The sequence below is a fragment of the Marmota marmota genome, unplaced genomic scaffold (genome assembly GCF_001458135.2).
Source record: "Marmota marmota marmota unplaced genomic scaffold, marMar, whole genome shotgun sequence".
Classification (NCBI taxonomy): domain Eukaryota; kingdom Metazoa; phylum Chordata; class Mammalia; order Rodentia; family Sciuridae; genus Marmota; species Marmota marmota.
The window spans coordinates 53,705,281-53,722,127 of NW_026000229.1; the positions used below are offsets into that span (position 1 = coordinate 53,705,281).

The following is a 16,847-nucleotide window of genomic DNA, read 5'->3' on the forward strand; positions in this document are numbered from 1 at the left end:
GGGGGGGGGGGGGGGGGGGGTGCAGTTATCCTTCATCCATTTTCAATGTATAGGGATACCATCTATTTCAGATTTCTTTTTAATTAGCCCTGTCTTTTTTTTTTTTTTGTAAACTTTTTAATTATAGTATATTACACTAAAGAGAGGTCACTAAGCATAAATGTACATCTTGATGAATTTTGAGAAATTGAGTACACTTGTATGACTAAGATAAGAAGCAGAATACCACTAGCTTTCTGGAAGTCTCCCCATGGCCCCCTAGTCACTACTGCTCCATAGAGAGCTATATTCCAGAGAGAAGGAAAACTTGATAGCCGATGCTGGGAAGGTGAAGTTCACTGGGTTTTTAGGTTATGTTTTCCTTTCACACACTGGTGCTAACAGCTATCCAAAAAACTTGTGATGCATAAATGCATTTTGGCCATTGGTATTCAGCTGGTCATCCCAAGACTCATTAAAATGCTTCCTAGAAAGTGTCCAACGCTGCAGTTTAGGTGAACAGACTCTGGTTAGAAACACCAAGACATGAAAATGCTCTTGTGTCGATGGCAGGTAGGGTCATTACACATATTAACTCTAGTTTCCCTGAGAGCTTTGTTTCTCCAAGGTTCTCACTGACTTCAAAGGAACTTACACAATTGTTTCTAAGGTAAGCTGCTCTGCACCCAAATCTTTTTAGGGGTATTGGCTGTTCATCCTAATTATTCCCAGTTAATGAGGCTTTTTACCCTATATTTTCAATAGAGTTAGTGAAGCATAGCATATGGCAACTCTCAATCCATCTTAAAAGAAATAGGAAATGGGCTAAGCTGTCATTTTTGTATCATGGAGAGAAGGAGTGATGAAGAGCAGCTGTTGTATTATAGCTTTGCCACCTTACTTTTAATGTGAGGACTTGATCCTTTTCAGAGCACTTTCACATTTAATGGTCACAACAGCCTGTGAAATTCACAAGCCAAATCTGTTATCAACTGTTTGTCAGATAAAATGCTTGCTTAAGGTCACCCCAAGCAAGGTATTTGTCCTCACAGGTCTTTAACACCTGTTCTGTTGGTTTGTCTATAGTTCTGCCCTTGCCAACAGATGGGTCTTATTTGGAGGTTGGACCAGGGACTGGCAGTCTCTGATTTGCATATTAGGAGCAGTGACCTTTTTAAGAAAGAATGTTCTCTTCGACTGCATATGCATGCACACACAGAGGCAGATCACACACTCACACACTCACCAATAACCTCGTACTTATGTGATTATTGACTCATTTAGCTTGTTATAGAATTAATCTAATGAACAAACATTTTCAAAGAATAAATCAAAACATTTTCTGATCTTTCTTTTTCCTTTTTCTGCCTGTGAATATTTCATCCCCAAATGTAGCATCAATGTGTCTATATCACAGTGCCTAATGTAGCACGTGGCCATTGAGCAGTCACACATTCAACACTTGTTCAGCTGGATATCACCAAACTGCTTAATGGAGACATCAGCAGGGAAGCCTCAAGCTCCTGGTGATCAGCAGGGAAGCCTCAAGCTCCTGGTGACCATCAGGGAGTAGTCAAATGTGTGGCTGTTTAGTTGTTCATTCTTCAAGAATTTGTATTTAGTCAAATGGGGTGTTATTTGGATAGCAAACAAATGCAGAAATGTCTGACCTGATTTCAAGGCTTTCTGCAATAAGAAAGATCTGTATAGTTAAAGTTATCTCAATTGCTCTAAATAACAAAGCATTTTTCTATGAAAATGGAGAAAAGTAGCACTACTCTTTCCTGTGATGGTATCTGGCATTTCATGCCCTCCCTTTACCCCTTAGGTGAGAGGCACCAGGGCAGATAGGTAGGTTTTATGAACAGCAGAATACAGTTGGAAAGACACAGCTAAACGCCGGAATCCTAAGTGGTCAGAATTATTGGCCACTATTTTGATTTGCCGGGCAACTGTTTTCTGATTATTGAAGAAAAATAAAGGAATTTTTAAAAATATGAGTCCTTGACTGAGGATTAGGAATGTATCATATGTATGAAGCTGCAAACATAATCAGAAATGCTTTTCATGGATATAGGAAAGAAAATGGCAATTCTGATTCACTTTGGCTAGATGTGGGCAGGAATATTATTATTTAGTGTTGCAAATTAGCAAACTACCCATATTATAGAAATGCTTCTAGAGAAATGCATTTGTATCCTCCTGGTTATGGAAACTTCGGTAGATTAGTTCTTGGTGCTAGCTGCATATTAGAGTCACCAGGGAATTTTAACAAACATCCATGCCTGGCCCCACCTTATTCCAATTAAATGAGCCTTTGGGATTGTCCCAGGCATCTGGATCCCAGGTGATTGTAATGTGCGGCAGAGTTGGTGACAGCAGGACCAGACTAACACAGCTTTGCCTGATAGTGTTATCAGACACTCCCCCCACCCTTTTCAATCTGGGTCAGTCAGGGTTCAGCCCTGTCACCACCCTCACCACTAGAGAGGGAGTTGGCACAGCCAACCATTTTAAGTACTAAGGGTTATGCAGTTAAGAGCTGAAGTGTTGCTAAAAGTAGAACTGTATTCACAGCTGCGAGGATGTCATATACTTGATGGCACAGTTATGGCCCACTTCCAGGTTCAGCCCTGAAATAGGAGACTTTCTAACTTTCTGTCTGCCCTTTGGATGAAATCTTGAGTAATAATGGTTATCAGTGAGTTGGTTTTTAGACTTGAAAAGTATTTCAAGTACTTCTAGTCTTGAAAATAGCTACTCTCTTTGGTGGGTGAAACATCTCTCACTTCTTACCCCAATCCACCTAATTCTGCTTGCTATGAATTTGCATGGCACACCCCATTTGGGGATGGATCTTCTATAAAGGTAAACTTGATCTTCTCTCCATTGGCGATGGTTCAGATTCACTTTTGTCACCAAGGGCAACGTCCTTGAATTATAAAAATTATAAGAATTATAAAAATATAATTCTTATCCTAACCATTTCTTTTTAGGCTCTCATTCTCCTCTGCTTTTGAGAGCCCCTGCCTTACCGGAACCCCCAAATTATAAAGTTAATGCAGGAGTCTAGCATTACTGTGGGTTCTGCCTCTTAAGCATATAAATCATACACAGATTAATTATGTTGAATGCGCTTCCTTTCTTTAATTGTAGGAACATTACCCTTTTGCACTATCTAATAACTATTGTGGAAAATAAATACCCCAAGGTTCTCAATCTAAATGAAGAATTGCGGGATATTCCTCAAGCAGCAAAAGTAAAGTAAGTACTCTTAGTGAATTATTGCAGTTCTGTCAATCACCTGGACTGTAGGTTAGCCATTGAGAAGGTTTCCTAGCATTGCATGAGGTAAACTGTATGACCTGGGTCCTCCTGTTTGTTTTCCTCCAAACGTTACATGACATAAAGTTTGAATTGTATTCAAATCATTCAAATGTTACAAGGTTTTGAAATATAGATTTTCCTAGGTCTATATAACCTAATATTCTGAGTTATTAAAGAGTATAGGAAAAGAATATGGTTTCAGTGATGCCTTTAAAGTGCAGTTCTATTAAACACAGAAAGGAGCCACCTAAGTTGAAGGAGGATGCGTGGTTAGGCAAATGGAGACTTACAAACATGTAAGGGTGTCTCTAGTAATTTTCACATATGAACACACTCCCTGAAACCAAGGCAACACTCTAATGGGAAGCAGTCTATATGCAGATCAAGAAACTAAAAATACAATGGGAAGTTGCCAAACTTTCACCAGAAACTTTACACCATGTTTCAGAGACTGAAGAGCAGGCAATTTTTCCTTACAGTTCTTCCCTCCCACTTTTGACTCTTTTTAAAAAAAAAAAAAATACGTATATCTAAACTGCATCTCTCTTTTTTTTTTTTTAACTCTGACTTCGAAAAGTCCGATAATCAGGCTAGTTTATTCCCTCTGTAGAATTGGGTAGAAATATACCATGTAAATACACCATGAAAATAAAATATTAAAGTAAATGAAGTATTGGTGAGTTTCTTTGTTGTGAAATATCTGTAAGAATGAAGTTTTAATCTCTGTTGTTTAAAAGCCATGAAATAGAAAGCATTATAGGAGAAGCTCAGGAATCTTTCTCTAATAAAAAGTAAAAGGCAATGAAAATAAGATGAGTTAGTACAATCTTGAAAAAAAGTCATTGCTGACTGAAATGTGACATTACTTTGTAATACATTACCAGAGCCTTGGTGAAAAGTCGTATATTGATGGATGTGATTGTGGGTAAGCCAGTTTCTTTTGCTCTCTCAAAGAGAGCCAAGTATGGCAAGAAATGTATTTCTACATATAGTAACTCGCTGCAGAGAGAATTTTTTGAGGCTGAAGCATAAAATATTTCTGTACACATGGGAGACATTTCTCTTTTGCTATTTTTAACCTGTAAAATATACCTGCTGGCTGTGGAAAACAGAAAACATAATTCTGTACCTAAATTCCATAAATTTAAGATGTGGTCCTTCTGTGAGATCCAAACAAGGAAGGGAATTTTTTTCAAAAACATTTAAAATAAACTGGTATGAACTTCTAAGTGTGAAATATTTAAAACCGTTATATATTTAATCCACTTAAATCGAATGCTGATTACTAAAATGTTACCTTTTATAACAGCATGACTGAGCTGGACAAGGAAATAAGTACCTTGAGAAGTGGCTTGAAAGCAGTGGAGACAGTGAGTATTTGTTTCCCTCTCTGAGTCCCAGTCTCTTTGCCATCCATGGTGCTGGTGACTTTCAGCACAGGAGCTGTGGGTTGCCTTGGCTCGTGACCTGCCCAGGATGAACATTTGCTGATTAAAAAAAAAGAGCAATCACCAAGAAGCCAAGATGGGTCTTATATTGTGTCCAGCTTGGTGGCTCAGTTGTGGGTAGTAGGTGAGTCACTATAGCAGTAGCTAGAAGTAGACCTGGAGTACCACCAATTTACCTAGGAGGCAAGTCTTGTCCAAATGAGCGAGCTGGGCTAGACAATCTTCAAGGACCCTTTCAGTCTCCAAGTCCTATTACTATCTGATGTTTACCTTCAGTAGAGCAAAAGAACTTCTCTGCTGTCTTTGAGCCAGTCCTTTGCCGAGTATTTACCAGGCAGATGCTAGGGTGTGCCAGCCATGCTGAAGGGAAGGGGTCACAGGATTTGGAATCCTTGCCCTCTAGTGTTGCAATCATTAAGAGAAGCCAGTTCTCCACATAATGTCATGACCGGATAAGCACAATGATTACAAAGGTGCCTAAAGGAAGGGACTGGATTGAGGGTAGTCTGGAGGTTTGTGGACTAGCACAGATCAGAGGGAGAATGGGACAAATAGATGCACAGAGGGAGGCTGTGCCAGTTTACATGAGACAACCTGGACCCTGGTCTCACAGGCAGAGAGGATTGGGAGAAATGAAATATGTCATAACGCCAGGCGGGTACTGTGCAAATGCGCTACCTCTAAGTGAAAGAAAGGCCAGGGATGGGAATCAAGACAGCCAAAGGGGATCATTGGCAAGCTCTCTTTGGAGAAGACGCCTAGCTCTGGACTGCACTTGGTGAAGGAGACTGATCCAGGCAACTTGGAAAGGTGCCCCTCTCTTAAATATCTTCCAGATCATTTATCACAATGCTACAGAGACCTTCCCTCCTTTTTTTTTTTTTTAATCACAAAATTATGCCATAGAGAGTACTGAATTCATTTAAGGTATACGACTTATAAAAGGTTAAAATCATAACATCTAATTTTTTGTTTTTATAAATTTAGGAGCATATAAGAGTTGTTTGGGGTTTTGCAGGACAAGGGTTGAAGGTGCTAAAAGTAAACTCTTTCTCTTAGCCCCTGTGTCATTGGCCCAAAGTTGTAGAACACATAGACAGTTCTCCCCAGCCTTCAGAGAAAGACCAGGCTGGATCAGGGCACTTTGGGCAAGACATGTTTAATAACCTTCACTCAGGTGCTTTTTCCTCCCCATGGGAACTTTCTGGAGACTAGGATGGCAGTTGACAGTCCTAAGCCTGATAATGGACTTTCAGACCCTTGCATCTGAGCTAACTCAGACCAAGGCCAGGGAGGTGGAGGGGCCATGTTCCAAGGAAGTCCTGGTTTTGAATTTTTTTTAAAGGAGAGTGTTGCTGAGTCTCTGCATCCTCTGGGTCATATGTACTACATCACATTCTGCATAGAAAAGGCGCTGAAGAAGCCTTCTGCTCCCCCTGGCAGCTTAAATGTCAAGGTGTAGCCTCGCAGGAAAACTGGGAGGCAGAGCGTGGCCTGCCCAATATTCATGTGTCCTAATTGTGCTTTGCCCAATTAATTATATTGTTTAAAGATATCAGAGATGGAATTTTAAAAATAATACATTAATGAAACACACTAAGATGGCTTTCCCATCCCTATATCCAGCATGCACTTACACTTTCCAGCCAGAGTACTAGAATGGTGGCAGTTTCTTCCAGTGAGAGTCAGCTCCATACTTTATAAGTTTTCACTTCTATAATTTCACTGATCCTCATGTTGAGATGGATATTCCCCTCCTTTGAAAAATGAAGCCACTAAGGTCCAGAGCAGCTTGCCATGGGGAAAGCTGAGTCAGAATTCACAGCCTGTGACTCCTGCTTCTTAATCTCTTTGCTAAACCAGGTGCCAAAAAAATAAATAAATGAAATAAGGGGATCGAGTTAAGTCAGTAGGTGCACTGCATCGCTGTTGCTGAGACTCTGGAGGCAGACAGACCAAACTTCAAATTCTGCCTCTATCTCTGGTCAGCCTCTTGACTTTGGGCAAAGAATTAAATCTCTCTAAATCTTGATGGGGATCAAGATGCCTTACTCGTGGAGGTGCTGTAGGCATTCAGTAAGAAAGGATATCTTGCAATGGTAGAAATTAATTATTGAAATTTGATGTGAATCACCGGTATGTTCCTTAACATGGAAATGGAGAATATAGAAAATTAATAAGAAACTAGTTATTCTGCCTGCCTACTCACAAAAACCTGATGGTATGGACAGGAAAACAAATGGTAGGTGATTATGGTGTCTGACTCTACAACTGGAATTCTGTTGACCTAGATACCAGGGTTTAGGAAGTAAATAGATTTGGCAGAAAAGGAAAAAGAAAAAAAACAAGCCACTAGAACTCCGAGTACAAAATATCAACCATCAAAGTCTCTTACTTTCACTCACAATCCCTTTGAATTCAATTTGCTTATTTGTTATTTGTTTAACTTCTATTAGTTTTTTTTTTTTTTTTTTTTTTTTTTTGCTTACCTTCTAAAGTCAGAATAAGAGATTGCACTGAGAAAATATTCAGATAATTGGTTAAATTGCTGTTTTATAAAATGCACATGTATAGGGCCCTGTCTCTGGTATGGTGTGAGCAAGGGTAGGTGAAGCTAGAGTATGACAAGATATTTTAGATGTGTTGTCCATGCTGAGTGATTAAATTTGAGGAATATAGGATAAGAGACAAAGTTTGCCTATATTTGAAGCCTATGTTATCATTCTCCATTTCCTTTGTTTAAGGAACTGGAATATCAGAAGTCTCAGCCCTCGCAGCCTGGAGATAAGTTTGTTTCCGTTGTCAGCCAGTTCATCACCTTAGCCAGCTTCAGCTTCTCCGATGTTGAAGATCTTCTAGCAGAAGCTAAAGACCTGGTAAATTTCCCTCTAGCACACTGTTTGACTGGGCTGGGTTTTCACTTGTTACTTTCAGATATGATGCTTTTTGGGGAACAGCAGGAATGGGATCCAAATATCATGGTTCAGGAAATAAAATAGCAGATAATTGTTTTCCAGATTCCATTGTTGTTCATTGCTTGGGTAGATTTTCATCTCCAGGACTGTAATTCATTGAAACATACCCTTGTTGCCTAAATGGTCTGTGTTACCTTTAGGTTAGCAAGATCTTGAAGGCTTGGGATGGTGTAAAACCAGTAAATACTGACAGTTTTCTCTTGCTTGCTTTTGGATTCATGTGCTTATCTCTGGAAACTAGAATAGATGATGAACAGGAGCAGGTATAACGAATGCCACATGCTTCAGACCTCTTTAGGCATATACTTGTCTGAGAACTTTAAGAAGACAGGACACTACCAGCAAAACTCATTAAATTAGATGCATATTAGTTCACAGTTTCATGACAAGTGGTTGTTTTTGTTGTTGGTTTTGTTTTTTTAGTTTTAGCAAGACATTTCTTTTTATGATTCTTGCTATTTCAAATTTTATTTTCCTGTGGAGAAAAAGTTTTCATTGGCAGCTAACCAAGACTTTTAAATAAGCCTCCATACCCTTGTTCTCTCTCCCCCACCACCTCAATTATTTCTTCTTTAATATACATACACGGGTACACATTCTGTTTTTCTCTCCGCTTCTCATTTTTTTTTAAGTGATGTTAAGCCCCTACCATATGCCATGGAGTTCTTCAGCTTGACCCATCTCTCATTTGCCACCATGCTGTTCTTTTACTTCAATCTTTCCTTCCAAACTTGTAGTTCCTGTCATTTTTCAGTGGTCCTGTTGAGTTGTAGGTGTGGATGATTGGTCACGTAAGGGTATACAGACTCTAGTTCAAGTTCAGAAGTGGACTGTGTTCACAAGTGTCAACTAATCTCAACAGTAAACTCACTCTTCAGCCTCATGAAATAAATGAGAAGATTATATATGTTCAAGTAACTGCTCCTTTCTGAGGTCCAACCTTTAATATCCCACACTGGAAATCAGTCAAATGATGCAACAACCTTGGTTTGAACCTTCACTGTGAAAGCCCCCATTCCTACTTTTTGTGGGATCTACCACTTTGGAGGGTGCACTCTGAAGGAAGAGTTGCCTCCTGCCCTGATACCCCAGCAAAGTACCTATCTCCTCAAGGAGCGCAAACATTTTTGTAAGAGAAAACTGGATAGTTTGTTTTTATTTAAACACATTTACAGGCGCACACACTTATGAAACCTACTTTGTGTTGTGGGTAGGGGACTTTAATCTAGCCCTAGTTTCCTTCAGATTTCTGAGACTAAAATACATATGATTTCATCATCACTAGAATTCCTAGATAACAAGATCATTCACGATGCGTTGAAGTGCATGAACTTAAATGTTTTAGAAACTCAGTTGTCGACTGTTTATTGCAATTTTGTTCATACCAGAACTTTTAGAAATTAGCTTATAAAACCATGGAGCAAGCTGGAGCACTATAATGCGGTGCGTGAAGAACATTATGTTTTCCCCTAAAGGGCCCTTTTTAATAATAGAAAATTTCCAAATAAGTAAAATATTGAAAATAACTCCAGTAAAAAAGAAAAGTATAGTTTTAAAATACTATAAATTTTAAAATATGAAATATTAATTATAAAATGTCATGTAAATATGTATATCTATATAGATGCATAACTTTAGCTGAAATTGGCTTTTTTAAGAATATTGAAAACGTTCCCATTAAGCTCCACAGTATTATCAAAATATCTGAAAAACAGCAATATAATAAAGGCAAGTAAAATCAATTAGAAACTTTTTTGAGTTTGCGCAAACCTCAAAAATCTGTCATGGTCTAAATATAGAGTCTGAAAAATCTTAAGTGAGTGATTAGGCATAGAGAAAGAAAATTCATTTGTCTTTGAAGCTGGGAGCACTGTCCTTGGTAGTTGAGGCCTAGAAGCCTCAGACCCTTGCAGAAGAAACTGCCCAACTGGCCTTGAATGTGGTTATCAGAATGCAGACAGTTGAAAGTGGATTGTCCTGAGTTATGAACTACTGAAAGAACTGAAAAGAGAAACAGTTGAAACTTTTAAAAAGAAACTGGATGTTCTTCTTTTGTTACTATATATTTAAATTTAAATTTTTTAAGTTTTCCCTTAATATTTTACATTTTGGCAGTTTTAGAAAGATTTGATACTGAAAGGCTTTCTGGGATAAAGGGTTGAAATAAAATTATTTTTCTCAGTCAAAAGTAAGGGGTTGCAACCAGTGATGTAATGATTCTGCCAAATGAATGTTAAAACCATTCCATTTTGATACTGAGGTTAAAAAAAAAATGGGGGTTGCAGGAGTGACTCCATAATCGGTTATTGTTTTCTAATTAGGACCCTGGAAATATTATAACAATACTAACATTATTTATGATTAGGAAAAGCAGCTAAGAAGTACTGGATCCCATTTGCTTTCGATATTCACCATATGGCACCAATAAATGATATTAAACTACTTCAAAGACAAGTTAAAAGTACAAGGTTTCCTACCCCTGCTGAGCTTGCTATTAGTTTTTGTGTCTTCGGTGTTCTGCCCTTCAATATTTTGCTTTCTTGTTTTTACTATTGTTTAGTTAATAAAAAGTCATAGGAGGTAGTCTTAGATGTTAAGCTGAAATGAGGTGGAAAGGAATAAAATGGTTTCCAAATTTGAGGCATGTTAATATTCTCACTTTAGAAGGGATGAACAGACGTGTTCAGCTGCTGAAGGTAAAACGGGCCTGTTAAAATCTGTTAAGTTATGTTCGATTCCATTTGAGCTTTTGTCCTTCTAGGGAAATTTCCATTTGATCCTGGTATTCTGTTAAAACACTGAGCTTCTTAAAAATCTTCTTTTCTCCAGTTCACCAAAGCAGTGAAGCACTTTGGGGAAGAGGCTGGCAAAATACAGCCGGATGAGTTCTTCGGCATTTTTGATCAGTTCCTTCAAGCTGTGTCAGAAGCGAAGCAAGAGAATGAGAACATGAGAAAAAGGAAGGAGGAGGAAGAGCGGCGAGCTCGAATGGAAGCACAGGTGAGGGGCATCCTCGGCCGGGTCCAGCCCTAGAAGTTCTCAGCTGCCTTGCTCTTTAGATGCCCTTGCTGGGCTGGCAAGAAGGTGGGCATGGCTGTGCTCTCTAGAAAGTTCCTGGGACTTTATCAGATCTCTCTTGGGCAATTTGAGGGTACAGCTCCAAAAACTTAAAAAAAAAAAAAAAAATACATCCAAGATCCTTTGATCTGGAACTCCACTTCTTAGAAATTACTCTAAGGAAATAATCACAAATTTGGGCCTGGGGTTGTAGCTCAGTGGTGGAGCACTTGCCTGGCATGTGTGAGGCACTGGGTTCAATCCTTAGCACCACATATAGATACATAAATAAATTGATTAAATAAAGGTCCATTGACAACTAAAAAAAAAAAGTAATTAAAAATGAAATAATCACAAATTTGCACAAAGAAAGCAGCATTTTTTTTTAATACTAGTTCTAAACTGAAAGCAATCTAAACATTTACCAATAGGGCATCAGTTCTAATAGCCACATGGTGAAATATTATAGAATATCATGTAATCATTGGTGTAGTAGCTCTTTAGTAAAATATTTGTGGAGTCTTTTAAAAGACATGCCTTCAAAGAATATTTAATCATCCACAAAAGCTTACAAAATGATTTCCACATGAAATTATTTTTGTTGTATTTCGTTTGCAAAATAAATGTTAGCATAGAAAATTACGGTGGTAGTATAAAGCCCCAAAAAGTACTTTTCTAAAAAGCTCAGTAGCAGTGGTTATCTGTTGGTAACCAAATAAAGAATGCTTTTTATCTCAATTATCAAAATTTTCTATATTGTCTGTGTTTTGTTTGACTTTTATTAACAGCAACCTGTTCCAGACATCAATGCCAGATGCAGACCAAGTGTCTGATGGGAGGCGTGGCCTGATGGTCGTTTTGCTTTAGTCTCTATACCGTCAAGAAACCAGGGTTGGGCAGGACCTGGGGTGGGGGGTCCTATTTAATAGTGTAAACTTTGTTTTTCCATTACAGACACACGAATTGCCTAATTATTCTTTTATAAACAAGAATATATAATGAGATTTTCCTAGAATCTAGATGGTGAGGGTCATTTTTTTTTCACCATTCATAATATTTCTGCGGTCAGATCTTATGCATGTCCCAGTTACTCCTTTCTCGTGTCATCCGGAGAGTTTAGCAGCTTAAGTGAACAGAGTTTGGTGTGACTGAATCACTACCATATGTCACGGACTTCATCCCCACCGAAAACAAAATACAACATCTTTTTTTTTTTTTTTAAATACAATATCTTAACCCTTCTCTAAAAGGTATCTTTCTATTTGCAGCTCAAAGAACAAAGGGAAAGGGAGCGGAAAATAAGAAAAGCTAAAGAGAATAGCGAGGAAAGCGGAGAGTTTGATGACCTCGTTTCAGCTTTACGCTCAGGAGAAGTGTTTGACAAAGACCTTTCTAAACTGAAACGGAATCGCAAACGCATTTCCAACCAGGTGACAGACAGCAGCCGAGAGAGACCGGTCACAAAACTTAATTTTTAATTTTCCTCAAGTACTTTTCTAAAAAGCTCAGTAGCAGCCCTTTGAAGTGACTAGACCGTTCCATTACACTGCCTTGCAATCCAAACAGTGGCAATTTCCTCCTTCATCTGTGAGTGTGTGTGAATGTGTGTGTATGTAAATGTATGTGTATATGTATATTAAAAATGTATATAGAAGTCTGAGTGTCGTCTGGAGACCTCTATGTATGGATAAAAATTTTCTGTTAATGTTCGTGCTCAGAAACCCTTTGCATATGCATTCATATTGAGTGTGGCTCATTTTCTTTCCCTGAACACCGTAACTGTTCAGAAGCACAAAACTATCTCCTAAAAGAGATGACAGACATTCCCTAGCATAAAAAAAGAAAAAAGAAAAAAAAAAGCTTGTGAAATATTTTACAGTTTCCAAGCTTGCTATACTTTAAAATTATTTTCATTGGTGAAAATGGAGTTGGAAGAATATAGATTTAAAATGTTTTTTTGATAGTTGACAATGTGGTGTTCCAGCATCACATCAGTAATTGATGGGATCAGCTTAAAATTCCTGATGTTGATTTGGGGATACAGTCTGTAAATGTTTATCAAGAACATCTTGCACACAATTTGTATTATGTAGAATGTCAATCAAAATTCTTTTGTATATTTAAAGCTTAAACATCAGTTTCTCCCCCTTCCCCCCCAATTTCATCAAGTTGTCTGCCAAGTGCTCTTGATGATTTCTTTAAATTGCTTTTGGGTAAAAAAAACAAAACAAAAAAACAAAAATCAAACAGTATCTAAATGCAACCCATGCCCTTGTTAATGAACAAGATTGCCAGAATGTACCTGTTGTTCTAACAATATAGATATATAAATCTTAGAAATTTCCACCCAAGACTTAAAGGAAGAATTCTCTGAAAGGATAAAGATTATTTTTAAAAATTTTTTAATGGGGTGCCTTTTTTTTTTTTTGTCTTTTCTATTTCTGTTTTGTAGGACAACCTGCATCTTCTGTAAATATAGGTCTGGACTAAAGGACACTTAGAGTGTCACAAAATATCAACATCAGTAGAGATGCCCAGATCTATTTATCTCTGAGTATATTTAAAGTGGTTTGCTGTTATATGTTGTCATTTTAAATTGTGTGTCAGTAAAGCTACCTGTAAAATTTCAGTCCAAAAAAATAAAGCTCTCAGGGAGAAATGAATAAAAACAATGAACATTAGAAAATAAAATATAGATGCTTACCATTAACCTACCAACTTTCAATATCCTTAAATTATATGATATATAAAGAGGACTGTTACTTTTTTTTTTTTTTGCTTTATTTATTTGTAGTGGGGTGGGAGGTGGGGTGGGGCTGACGTTTTCTCTTTTCTTTCCGTCTATCCTGTCGTGGTTGGGTTTCCTGTGGAGAGAGTAGTTTTTCCTGTTGCACTAGAACATTATTTACTCACGAAATTGAGTTCTTCAGTCAACTAACAAATATTTATTAAGTATCTACTATGTACCAGGCATAGTAGATCTACAGTGATGAGCAAGACAGAGTCCCTGCCCACAAGGAGCTTACGTTCTAATCAGAATATTCAGGGATGAATAAAAAAATCAATGTGCGTGCTGTACAGAACTCATACTATTTAAAAATGATTTGTCTAAACTACAATGCTTAGTGCAGATGGCGAAGTATCTGTGCTGTACGAAAGCTGTGAAATAATGCTCTAAGAGTTGTCAAGAGCTGTGGTTTTACATTTTTTCCTCATTGCAAACTTAGCGACTTTCCACCCATTCGATGGAAGCAAATGACTCTTGCAAATGACAGTTATAAATACAAAGCAGAGGTTACACTCCCCCAGCTCCTAGTTAACCAAGGTCTGCAACTACACCATGTTAAAGGTGCAATTGGAGACTAGGCTCAAACAGGCTTGGAGAGGAGGGGGAGTGGAATAGGATGATGGTTTTCTCTGTTCCTTAACTAAAGTGCCTCTATGTATATTTTTTTTCTATTTATAGTAGGAGAAATTTGGTCTGGCTCAATTTTGGAACTGTACTTTGAAAATGGCTTTGTCTTACAGTTTAAGGAATGAACTAGTGGAAGGAGAGTCACAAAAGGAGCAAGTTTGTGTAGCATGTCCCTCTTGCCCTTGGTAATCATCCTCATTTTGTCATGGCCATCCTGGTAGGCCTCCTTTGCCATTTCCATTTTTTGGTTTCTTTCCCTGAAAACTGTGTGCAGGTAATTCCATGTGCCATTGTTGAAAACAAAACAAACAAACAAACAAAAAAACTACTTTTTAGATTGGTGCTGGTGTAAAGTAGCCACTTTTCTCTCTTGGGTGTGTATTTTAAAGTTTTTGTTTGTTTTTTTAAATTAATGCCAAAAAGAAAAAGCATTATAATTTGTAAACTTAATTATATGTCTTGTATCTTATTAGCTTAGTAGTTGGAACCACTTAGTCTCTAGGTGCAAGACTGTTGTTACAGTACCAAGAAAAAAAATGTTGTATGTGTTATGAGACTGTACATTTTTTTAAATAGCAATATGCAATAAAGATGACTTCATTGGGTGTACATATATGCTTTCTATGAATTATTAAAATGCCATCACCTAATTTCTTTGTGCGTTCCACCATTGAATTTAAATACTGGAAATTTTTCCCTAAATCAGAAACACACACATATCTTTAAACTTGTACATACTGGATCCAGAAGAGTGTCGTTTTTCAACTGGGGCAGCAATCAGTACATCCGGGCTATCATAAACTACCTCTTGTCTTATGTGTGAATTGAATGGTTTTTGTGTTACATATGGTGGGACTACTGGTGGAATTATTCTGCTGGGAGTATAGAAAATAATCTATAGTCACCAGAATGAAAAGCTTTTTTAGATTTTGAAGCATTTCCTTTTTAAAAATTAATTTTCGCTATAAGTCAATTGGGAACTGTCACGTGAACAGATCAAGAAATGTGTTTATAACTATGCTTTGGAAGTTGGGGGTTTTCCATTGGACCTACATCACTCTGCCGTGTAGCCACTCTCAACCCAGCTTGAAGTCAAGCCAAGCTAAAAAGAAACTGTCCAAGTGCTCCATGCATTAATCCTTTTGATCTTTGGAACAGACCCACAATGTTCTTAAAAACTGTTGACCATCTTATTTCCCACCAAGTCACTGGATAGCTATATTGTATCCAAAGACCACATTGTTCTCTGAAGCTGACATTCAGATAGGAGAGACTCATCCACATGTCAGATATTTTATTCCATCCCACAATCTGTTCCATTTCCTATTTGTGTATCTTAGTGTGGAGCTATGTACTGAACCACCTAGACCCACAGTTACCCTTGGTGTATTGATAGAAATGAGGGGAATCAGATCATTACCCTTAAGTTGACAGCCATTCAATAACCCCAAACGTATCAACAATAGGGAAAATGTGCTTCAGAAGCAGGGCAAAGTTACATCCCCACCCAGAACTTTGCCCCTTTTCTGTAACTTAATGGGAATTTATGTGAGACAAATTGATAACCTTGACTTAACTACTTTGCACAAAATTATTCCAAAAGCTATGTTTTGGAAGAGAAAACATTTGAGACCTTTTTAATATAAACAACATCAGCTATTTCCTTTCAAATGGAAAACATAAATAATTCTCAAAGCTTAACAGCTCCTTGATACCACCTAGTTCCATAAACACCAGTCTTGAGAACCGCTGGACTATGCGTGAATAGATTTAAAGTCAGGGGTCTTGGGGTTCTTGCCTCGGGGTCTTTATAAACCTTCAGTATATTGAGTTATTGCTCATTTTCTCTGTATGGTCTGTACATTGTTTTCAGTCTGTATATCCCTGTTCCCCCCTGATAATATGAACTCCACTCAAAAATAAAAACCTGTGGAATCTATAATTAAAGGATGACTAAAACATCTATGAATTCTTTTTAGAGAACGTTTAGGGTCCCTGGAAGAAAGCGTTTCTTGTTTTCAAGGAGTTTAGTGTTTTCCGTAGCAAATACCAATCAGGATTATTTTTTCTGTCTTGTGAGGAAAACATCAGACCTGCCCTTTGGTCTCTTCCCTGACATGCTTTTATCTGCTGCTGTCCACAGTGTGTTTCCATGGTACCAAACAAACAGCATGAGCCCAAGGCTGCACACCAGGATTTTCAGACAAAGGAGATCTTTATTTTGATCAAACCTTTGTGTGTTTTGACTTTTCAGGGGAAAAAGAGTTTCCTAGGTATAATTTTTTTTTCCTATGTCATTTCAATAACGCATCTCTTTTCTATTTTTCCCTGTCTACAGTTTTCTTTCTCCAGGAGAAGGAAAAAAGAAAATGGTTCTGCAATCCTTATTTTCAGTACCATCCTCCCATTTTTTTGTACCACTATGTGGTCACGTAGGAACATTTTTGTGGCAAAAGGATCCACAGTCCCTCATTAGATAATGAGCATTTTTTGTTAATGTCTGCACCTCCACTTCCAGATTAGAGAAAGTTTCCTCTCTGATCAGGTTGGGGGCTGACTTGACTCTTTTAGGATAAGAGTAGGGCTCAGCAAGGAATGTTCCCATTGATGCTAAGCAATGATTTGGGAACAGGGAGGAGGACAAGG

General features: G+C 37.8%; 1 protein-coding gene and 1 non-coding gene across 3 annotated transcripts in view; both read left to right on the plus strand.

The window, feature by feature from the left end:
- Daam1 (dishevelled associated activator of morphogenesis 1) overlaps positions 1-14,810 on the plus strand; it is a 109,600-nt gene extending 94,790 nt beyond the window's left edge. For both annotated transcript variants that reach the window (XM_048793056.1, XM_015480943.2), the window contains 5 exons: positions 3,136-3,243; positions 4,616-4,676; positions 7,499-7,630; positions 10,559-10,729; positions 12,055-14,810. In XM_048793056.1, coding sequence (XP_048649013.1) covers positions 3,136-3,243; positions 4,616-4,676; positions 7,499-7,630; positions 10,559-10,729; positions 12,055-12,264 — 682 coding nt within the window. In that variant the 3' untranslated portion in view covers positions 12,265-14,810. The remainder of the gene's footprint in view (positions 1-3,135; positions 3,244-4,615; positions 4,677-7,498; positions 7,631-10,558; positions 10,730-12,054) is intronic.
- LOC125613418 lies at positions 9,930-9,992 on the plus strand. The gene has a single exon (XR_007343993.1). It is a non-coding gene; the product is annotated as a small nucleolar RNA SNORD47 (small nucleolar RNA).
- Positions 14,811-16,847: the final 2,037 nt, after the last annotated feature.